Source organism: Aythya marila (assembly GCF_965140915.1).
Source record: "Aythya marila genome assembly, chromosome: 7".
Lineage (NCBI taxonomy): Eukaryota > Metazoa > Chordata > Aves > Anseriformes > Anatidae > Aythya > Aythya marila.
This window is the reverse complement of record NC_139048.1, coordinates 12,403,890-12,413,658: the sequence shown is the minus strand read 5'-3', so window position 1 is coordinate 12,413,658 and position 9,769 is coordinate 12,403,890. Positions and strand designations below refer to the sequence as shown.

The window sequence follows — 9,769 nt, the reverse complement described above, 5'->3', positions numbered from 1 at the left end:
AGGAGTCTCCGCTCCACCTAGACGCACACCAGTTACATCAAGTAGCTGATTTTTATGCTCCTAGGCTGATACATATACATTACTACTTCTAAAAAACAAACAAAAAAAACAAACAAAAAAAGGGTTATTATAATTGCTCACAGTTTCTTACTGTAGTCTTTATCGGTGTGCTGTAGCAGTGTGCAGCTCCCAGACAGTGCTACTCACTGGCAGCATTACTGGCTGCTACAGGAGCATCTGCCCTGCCTCTTATCACTATTCTCTGTGATCCATGCTGCACAAAACCAAAACACGATGAGGAATTTGTTCCCCTGTGGTGAGATCTTGCTGTTCTCAGGCACTGCCTCTGTTGTGTCCCCAAGAGGCTCTTACAGCACCCAGGTCTGTAATGTTACAACTGTACCTTGGATTTGCGTGCCTGTCTCAAAATAAATTTTGATTTTTTTTTGACCCAAATATTGCTGAAACTGTCCTAACAGGAGGCTGTCAGCAAAACAAGGAATGTCCTCTGGCACAGTTCTAAGGGTGGGAGGAATTATCTTGTTGGAAAGGATGTCTTACATATGGGTTCTGTTTGCCCAGGGCATGGCAGGCTTGTGCAACAAATTACCACTCCCTTTTACTGTTAAGTTGCTTATTGGTGTTTGATTATGTAATTAATGACTTGACAAAAATTCATGTTGTATTTGAGTGTGTTATGGTGTCAGGTTTGTGGTGACTTTACTGGTGGCCATCTTAGTGTTTGCCAGCAGGAAGGATCTCCCCAGAAAAATACTGGTCTTTGTGACAGGATGCCTGAGCCCTAGCTACAGTAACAAAACCAAACTAAAAGTCAACAGCAGGCAAAACTTCCCCTGTTGTATAAGCATGGATCCCCTGGTGGCTCTCAGAAAGCTCCAGATCTCTATCAGCACTGACAGGTTTGGCAGAGATATCCATGGCCGGGACATGTGCCCACAAGCACACGGCATCCACACCACTTAGAGCTCTGACTTGAAGGCAGGGTGGAAATTATTATTATTATATAAATCATTATTTCCCAGGTAGTCTGGGATTTGGTGCGAAGGGCAGCGCAGCTGCAGGAGGCCCCTGAGGTAGAGGAGGAGGAGGAGGAGGAGGGCGTGAGGGCTGCCTGCAACACCCTTGCCCTTCCCACCGCCGCATTTCCCTTCGATTTTTCATTTCCACGGGCGATTGGCGGCCGGAGGTTACAAAGCGGCGCTCAGTCGCTATAAAAAGGGGACGAAGGCAGCGAACTGAGGCAGGGACCGCCCCAGGAGGCAGGCTTTGGTACTCCGTGAGGCGCTCAGCATGGCGGGCGAGCACTCGCGGAGCCTGGGCAAGGGTAAGCGGCGGGCTCGGGAGCCGGGGCTGCGAGCACCGGAGGGGGACCGAGGGGTGGTGTGATGGTGGGGCTGTTTTTCTTCTCTCCTCCTCAGGTAGCACGGCCCCCGGAGCGGTGCCCGAGGGGCTGATCCGGCTGTACAGCATGCGCTTCTGCCCCTTCGCCCAGCGGACTCGCCTCGTCCTCCGAGCCAAGGGCATCAGGTGAGGCTCCCCCCGTCCTGCCTGGGTGTCCTAAAGAGCTCCTGGCTGAACATCCCCGCGGGAACTGAGGGAAAAGGGGGGTGGTTTTGTGATAAAACACGCGTTTTTTGGTGCGTGTGTGGGTTTGGTGGGGAGGGGGAGGCTGTGCTGGAGTGGGGGGTACTTAACGCTGGGTGGGAGGTCGGCATGAAGTAAAGCCGAAGGAAAACAAGCAAACAAATGCAGAAGTTGTGTTGCTTTTTTCCTAAAAGTTTGCAGTAATAGCACTTAGCCGTGTTCTGAGTAAGTGCAAAGAGAGCCTCGGCCTGTGTTTGTTTATTTTTAGTGTAAGGTGCAGCAAAAACTCAAGGAGATGCGAGTCTTCAGTGTAACTTCATACTGCCACTTAGTGAAACGTGGGAGTAAGTGAATGACATCTTTAACAAAGAAAAAGTACCATCTTATAAAGTATTCTTGTGTTGTAATAAGTTTATAGAAGCCAGAAGTTATGGTGTTTCTTATTTCAAGACAGCCAAGTCATTTACACGTTTCCAAATGCTGAGTAATGCTTCCCTCAGCTCACAGCTTCAGCGTAACGGGGTTCTTCACCTGCTGCTTCCCAGCAAGTCCCAAGCCTGTCCCAAGTTCGATAACCAGCACTGTGCTGGGAGCAAAGCAAGTGCTAAGCCCCCAGTTCTCTGATGCCAGGGCGGTGTGTGTTGGTGGTGTCTGTGTCTCTCACCCTCCCCCAAAATAAAAGTAGATGCATTAAAATGTGCAGGTCAGTCTAATTCTGTCTTTATTTAGTGTCTTTGGACTGATATGGGGGGCTGAGAGGTGTGTTTTAGTGTAGTGATTTGGAGGGTTTTTATTGCTAAAAAAAAAAAAATCTAGTAGCCACCTTCTGGTAACTTTTGATTGTTTTGAAGGTTCAGCAGTGTTTAGCAAGCCTTGTATGGGTTTTCTGGGGTCATGCATGAGTGTAACTTATGCTTCGTTAACAACAAACATACAGGAAATTTGTCTTTTTTTTTTTTTTTAAAATCAATATTTATTTTGCCTTTGCCCTGCATATCTATTCTATGTAAGGTAGAAGAAGGCTTATCACAGGCAGGGAAGACTTGCAGTTTTGTGCAAAGTCAGATTAAAGTTCTGGGGCAGCTCTTAATTGTAGTGTGGCTTAAATGCAATTAAGTGCTTCCTTCTCAGAATGTTCCTGAACTTACATGTGGTAAGTGTGCTGTATGCCAAGCTTGACCTTTGTTTTTAGCATGACTGGAAGGCCTGCTGCTCTGTGCTCACAGAAGGTTTGTGTGTCTTATTAACTTAATAAACACATCACTGTAAGTCAGTTCTGGTTTTCTCTGGTGAAGGGAAGTGCTCCCTGGCAGTAGTTCTGAGTGTCAAATGGTTAGTCCTGGAGAGGATCCCAGGGAAGACCAGGGAGAGCAGGAGAATGAGCATTCAGCCTCTCAAGGACTGTAGCTGTTGAGGTTTAATGACTGCATTTCACCATGGTATGGAGTCAACTGCAGTGGGGCTGAACATGCTTGGATTTTGTTTCCTTTACTCTTCTAGCTATGAAGTAATTAACATCAATCTAAAGAACAAACCTGACTGGTTATTTGAGAAGAACCCCTTTGGGGTGGTTCCTATTCTGGAGACCTGCAAAGGCCAGCTTATCTATGAGTCCCCGATCACTTGCGACTATTTGGATGAAGCATTTCCAGGGAAGAAGCTGATGCCTTCAGACCCGCATGAGCGAGCCTTCCAGAAGATGCTCCTGGAACACTTCTCAAAGGTACTGTGTGATCAGGGTAGGGGGTGTTCCTTACCTCACTAGAGCTTCCAAATCTCCAGCTGTATTACTAATGCTGCTTTTATCTCTTGAGGGGTCTTGTGTATAGGAAAGCCAAATAAACGGCATTTAAATTTAACCTGAGACATAGGCAGTGACAGTTACTTTATTTTAATCTGAGCATTGCTTTAGGACACTGTATGACTGTGGAATGTGACGAGTGCCTGACTGAGAGAGCCTACAACCAAGGCCAAGAGCTTGCAGGTGGCCATAGACATGGGACCTGTATAAGCACCCTGGTTTTGGCTCTCAGTATGGGGTGGAGGCGGGCTCTGTGGCTGGCTGCAGATAACTTCTCTGTACCCTAAATGTAGATAGTGCAAGCACGTGCTTTGGAGGATCTAGGAAGTGAAAGAAGTCTTGGATATAAAGCAATAGAGAAGAGGAAGGAATGCAAGATGCAAAGAAGAAAAGATGTGGACAAAGAAAGGGGGATAAAAGGGCAGGGGAAGAATGTTTCCTATTATTTCTATTCAGAAAGGCCTGTTGTAAAGGAGTTACAGGGAGCAATCTTGCAAGAAACGAATTGTGCTGTGAATGTTGGTTGTGTCAATGACAAGATCTTAGAAAAATGCTTGTATATGAACTTCTAAAAATATAGTTAAGCTTAATTGCTGGGCAACTTTCTGTACTGTATACTCTTAACTGGCAATTACTGTATTAAAAAATGTACAGGTCTCTAGAAGCCTGCATATTTTGGGCTGCATATCTCTTTTTGTAAAAGTACCTTAACTGTTGATAATTAAAGTGCATTTGGTTTTCAAGAGTGTGTACCTGGGAAAAAAAATACTGCTTTGTACCTTGCCACTTTGTTGATAGTACATGCAAGCTAGAAACACGCTCCTCTTCTTGTTCTGTCACTACAGGACTAAAATCCATTAGTATTTTATTTTGTCTTCCTTTAAGCCTTTACCTTTTGTGAAGTATAAAAGATTTTTGTTAATGGACTTTAACTGTTTAAAAACATCTTAACATCTAACTCAGTGTCCTAAGCTCTGAATGACTTGCTTGTATTATTGTAATAGTGATACTAAAAACTTTCTCCTTTCCTTTATACAGATAACACCTCTATTTTTCAAGTGTGCTATGGCTCTCAAAGATGGACAGGATACCACAGCTCAGAAAGCGGAGATTACTGAAAAGTTAGGCAAACTTGAAGAGGTAAGAACGTTTCATAGTAGTGAGCAGGTTGGTAGTTACGTAGTTTCCCCTTACATCCCTCTCCCCGTGCTTTGGTATTTGGAGCTAGATCTCTTCCCGTTCGGTTGGTAGCTATAGCAATCAATGGTCTTTCAATTTACTCCCCCCAGCCTAGAATGCATAACAGCACCATTACAGCAAATTCCAAGTAGCTAAACTGATACTCATCTGTATGATGAAATCTTTGTTGGATATGGGGAGATTTCTGAGTTGTAGCTGACCACTTACGTCTTTGTTCCTCCTTAAATGTAAGGAGGCCTTGCAGCATGTTATAGCAGCAAAGGCTGAGGAGTTCTGGCTGCTAAGAGTTCATCCTTGTTCTGCCTGCTATCTTCTGGTGGCAGGGGAAAAGTGGGCTGAGGGAGCAGAGTGTAATCTGTCCCTTGCAGAAATCCAGCCATGGGCTGTGTTCTGCTTCAGCCGTGTAGGCAACTGCAGCAGAGCTCCAGAAGTGCCAGGTGACTTTGCTGTATGAGGAGCTTCACAATCCTGCTTCAGTGTCAGCAGTGGTTCTTGGCTAGCCTGAACAACTGTCAGACTTTTCTGCATCACAAACCCATTCCTTCTGTGTTTTTAGCAGCTGCAACTAATGCGTGTGTAGCTTAGGTAAGAAGCAATCCTCCCCCAGCGTGTTTTGCTTCCTGTGTGAAGCTTCCAATAGCTTTCTGGTACTGCCCTAATTCTCCTAACAGTCCTGTGCTTTCTGTTTCCTTGCCCACTGAATTGCTGAACTAAAACTGTTTTCAGGGTAGTCTCATCTGATTAGGCTGCTGCTAGAGTGCTGCTGCTGCTGATACACTTAGGTTCCCCCAAGAGCTCAAGTATTTCACTTCCCTGAAATACAAATCTATTCAGCCTTAAGGCAAAATTAACCTTCTTCCTGCTTTATTAATGCCGTGAAATACTTGCTGCTCTTTCAGTGTCTCTATTTTACTATACTCTGAAGGATTTTGCAGCAAAAGGTTGGCTAAGGATGGGAAGAAGGGACAAAGCCATGCAAACATTACTCAGCCTTTTGCAAGACAAATCCAAGAGGGAAATGTTTGCAAACATTGCTGTATTTAGTTTGCTGCTGTCCAATAGAGGGAGCTGTGTTCCTGTCTCTGGGACTGTGGAACCTACAGATAACGTAACTGTCAGGTTATTTTCTACCAGACTTCTGGTAATTCAAACAGCATGAGGTGTTAAAGGACTGCTCTAAAGCTCATTAGATCATGGGGGCTGAGGGACGCACTGTAAGTTCCATTGGAGTTCCATCTTAAAAATGCTGAAGTGCCTGGAAGAAGGGGGACCAAACTCCTAAAAGAAGAGACCAGGATCTGGAAGTTTGTTAAAGCATACTGAGCTTGATGTTTGTTACACTTAGGCTTCTGACATATTTCAAGAACTTCCTGCAAGGGCTCATGCATTCCTTGTGGCTCTGCTTTTTGTGCTGAGCTGTGGGTGTCTTTCTGGTGTATGTAAACGTCATACTTCCTGTTCCTTTGCACCTGGAATCAAATCCAGTTCCACGTGTAATGTCAGAAATGCTGTCCTGGCACCAACTGCACTCAAGTGTTGTGGGAACAGAGTCTTTGCCAAAACAACATTACATTTGGTTGACTTCATTGCTCTAGAAGTGCGTGTGCATTGTTTGACTAGTCTCTGCCATTATTCCTTTTTTTACAGATAACAAATCAGTAACTGATAGATTCTAAGAGCTGAATTCCTTTTTGTTTGCACACAAGTTGCAGATCACTAGTGATTAATGATAATTGGCAATTTTTGAACAAGCACTGGAGAAGAGCTGGACTGACAGTGTATGAAACAGTTAAAACTTGATATCACAACTGCGTTACTGACCAGCTCTGACTCCCCAGATACTGCATGCATAGGAGAAGTGTGCTGTATCTGCGTTATTTCCCATCTGATTCCTTCAGTATGCCTGCATTCCACTATGAGCTGGGCTTTTTGTTACTGTAGGGTCCCGATGTGCTAATTTTGCTTCTGAGGGTAGTTGTCCTCTCTCGCCCCTCACAGATTCTGGCCAAACGCAACACTACGTTTTATGGTGGGGACTCAGTCTCCATGATTGACTACATGATCTGGCCCTGGTTTGAACGCCTAGAAGCATTCGAGCTGACGGAGTGAGTACTTTGCCTGGCTTTTAGCATGCTCTGAAATGCCTCAGTATAAATATTCTTTACATACATGCTGCAGCAGTGGGCCACTTTTAGGGGCTGCTGAAGAGAGTGAGTGCATTGTTACAGTTTTGGGGTGGGGAAAGCATCTTAAACCAGAGGGGAGTTGCTAAGGAATCTTCTGTAAAACTAAAACAAAAGGTTTTAAACAGGCCTTTTGTCAGATTTGTTTTCCTAACAAATAATTTTTGTCAGATCCAGAAGTAGTGATCAAAATGCAGGATTTTCTTTCTGTTCCTACATCGTAGATGAAAATGGCCCTTATTTGAAGGGGGGGAGGTGGGTAGAGGTATGGACACCTAGGTTCAAATTTCTTGGTCTAAAACCTCAAGCTTGGGATCAAATCTTCTGATCCTCTTTGGAAGTTCTGGGCTGATAAAGGAGGCTCATTTTGTTTTGAGGTAGGTAAATCATATCTTGCCTTGCTGTAGGTCATCTGTCCCTGTTGGAATGGATTTTTTTATACATAAATGTCTTGATCTGGTACATCCTTAAACAGCTCCAGTTACCATGGTATTGGGTTAACATAAGGAAATGGTGTCAAAGGAGAACTGATTTATAGCTGGTTTAGCACAGGGCTGAAGAGTCAGCTTGTATGAGGATGTGGGTGATGAAATGAGAAGATGAATGCTGTGGTTTAACCTGGCAGACAGCTAAACACCACACAGCTGTTTGCTCACTCATCCCCTCTTACAGTGGGATGGCAGAGAAAAATGAAAAGTGCAAGAATTCATGGGCTGAGATCAGGACTGTTTAATGAGAGAAGGGGGAGGGGAAAAAAAAAAAAGAACAGCAAAAAAGTAACAAGGAACATACAATACAATTGCTAACCACCTGCTGACCAGTGTGCAGCCACTCCCTGAGCAGCAGCAGCCCCCCTGGCCAGCTCCCCCCAGTTTTATTGCTGAGCATGATGCCATAAGGTACAGGGCATCCCTTTGGCCAGTCTGGACCAGCTGTCCTGGCTGTGTCCCCTTCCAGCTCCTGGCACACCCCCAGCCTCCTCACTGGCAGGGTGGTAATGAGAAGTTATAAAATCTTTGACTTAGTTGTTGCTGAGCAGTGTTTACAGTAAAACATTGGTGTGTTATCAACGTTATTGTCATCCTCAATCCAAAACACAGCACCATACCAGCTACTAGGAAGAAAATTAACTCTATCCCAGCCCAAACTAGGACAAGGAGTGTGGTACAGTTAGAGGTACCCTGTTGCCTAAAGTATTCATGAAGAATGAGGAAGATGCAGGGAATCCAGCATGAATTGAAACTTCTGGCACTGTAAGATGAGGACTTCACCGGTGGACCTCTGACGTGCTTTGTCTTCTGCGTGGCCCTTGATGGGAAGGGGAAATATTATGAACAATACAGAACTGTGGGCCTAGAAATATCGAGGTACTTGAGTGATTGAAGAGCTCAGCCACTGGATGTTAAGAAAAGATGCTTCCTGGGTAAAGGTTGGGAGCTATCTAGACAAGTTATACTTTAACTAACCTTGGGATTTGGAAACTGGAATGCGAAGTACGCTAGGTAGTGTGCCAGAGGAGAGGGAAAAGAACTGTGGATGCTGTTAAACTTTCAATTTGCCACACAGTTTTTCTCAAGGGTGTGTCAGAGTGGATCTGTGGATTTTGTCAGTTAGTTGCATGCTCAGTTTCCTCATCAAATCCTCAGTTTCCTCAGTAGACGGTCTGCATTTTGAGCTGCTGGGTTGCAGGCTAGTAGAAGCTTACCTTGGTTTGTGACAGAAGGGATTTGTGAGCTGTGGAGAAGGACTCAACCGCTGCACACAATCTGTTGAAGAATCACTACTAACAAAGCGTTCCAGAGGGAGGCAGTGGTGCACAAGCCTCTACTTTCAACTCGGAGCAGATGAGAAATGAGTAAAGTCTCTTTTGTAGCAGGAATAACGCAAGCAGAAACATGCTGATGTCTTGCACAATAAGTGCTCTTTGTTTGTTTCTTTAGCTCAGCTCTGCAGAGCGCACACCCTCTGTAAGAACTCTTACTTTCCAGATGCCAGTCTCTCTCCTACCATTTGATATGTATTAATGTCACCCACTCTGAGCCAAATGGTACACTGGGAGGGATAAAGCAAAACAAGCAGTTAAACAGAACCTCTAAAGCTGTTTAGCTTCCTTGATGCCCTCCTGATGTCCCGCTGGCGTTATTCAGACTCTTTCCTTTTCCCGTAGCACCTTGAGCCATGCTCCAAAGCTCCAGCGCTGGATGGAGGCCATGAAGCAGGACCCTGCTGTCCAGGCTACGATGACTGACACGCAGACATTCAAAAACTTCCTCCAGCTCTATCTGAAGAACAGCCCGGAGGCGTGCGATTATGGGCTCTGAGGTGTCACTGGGCACGTGCCTGCTGAAGTGTCAGTGCTTCTTTTCAGTGTGTGCTCTGAGGATCTGGTGTAATGTGGTGCGGGCTCTTCTCTTTACTAATGGGGTGATCAATCTGTGCTGAAAAGATCGAGATGGTTGTGAACTCTCCTCCTTACTGTTCAGGAGAGGATGCGCTGGCTTTAGACAGGAGGCAGGACGTCATTGCTGACCGTGGGTATTGATTGCATCAAGGAAAGTGGTGCCTTTACTCGGGGTGACCGTCTGTCATCTCAGGCCTCTCTGCAAGCATTGCTGTCGGTCAGTCCCCGAACTGACCTACTACTGGCTTTAAAAATTGTAATACTGATGTCTTGAAAATAAAAGCAAAAGATGTTTTCTTTAAGCACGGTTTTTTTTTTTTTTCTTCTTTATAGGCATTTCTTAGTCACTGGACTGGTTGCATGGAGGGGAGTGAGGCACTGTCAAAGATAAACAATAATGTGGAAATAGCTTTGCACTTGGGCGCCTTTTGAAACTGTCTTAGGTTCTAATAGAGCAGAAAAAGCACTTTGAGCGTGGAGACAAAATTATTTGAATAAAAACTAGTCAGAGGAAAGAAATCTTTCACTCTTCCCCCACCAACATAAGTGACTAAAAGAACTATGACCCACTCTGATGTA

The 9,769-nt window shown here is 44.9% G+C and overlaps 1 protein-coding gene across 1 annotated transcript; it reads left to right on the top strand.

Moving 5' to 3' along the window:
• The first annotated feature begins 1,120 nt into the window (after positions 1 to 1,120).
• On the top strand, positions 1,121 to 9,492 carry GSTO1 (glutathione S-transferase omega 1). Its single transcript, XM_082764995.1, has 6 exons — positions 1,121 to 1,345; positions 1,440 to 1,548; positions 3,106 to 3,328; positions 4,445 to 4,546; positions 6,605 to 6,711; positions 8,957 to 9,492. The coding sequence occupies exons 1-6, from the start codon at positions 1,312 to 1,314 to the stop codon at positions 9,108 to 9,110; spliced, it is 729 nt and encodes a 242-aa protein (XP_082621121.1). The 5' UTR covers positions 1,121 to 1,311; the 3' UTR covers positions 9,111 to 9,492.
• The last annotated feature ends 277 nt before the right edge of the window (positions 9,493 to 9,769 follow it).

Coding starts and splice junctions, on each gene's coding strand:
- GSTO1 (XM_082764995.1), top strand. CDS start 1,312: ATGGCGGGCGAGCACTCGCGGAGCCTGGGCAAGG. Junction 1,346..1,439: donor CTCGCGGAGCCTGGGCAAGG/GTAAGCGGCGGG, acceptor TCTCCTCCTCAG/GTAGCACGGCCCCCGGAGCG. Junction 3,329..4,444: donor TCCTGGAACACTTCTCAAAG/GTACTGTGTGAT, acceptor TCCTTTATACAG/ATAACACCTCTATTTTTCAA.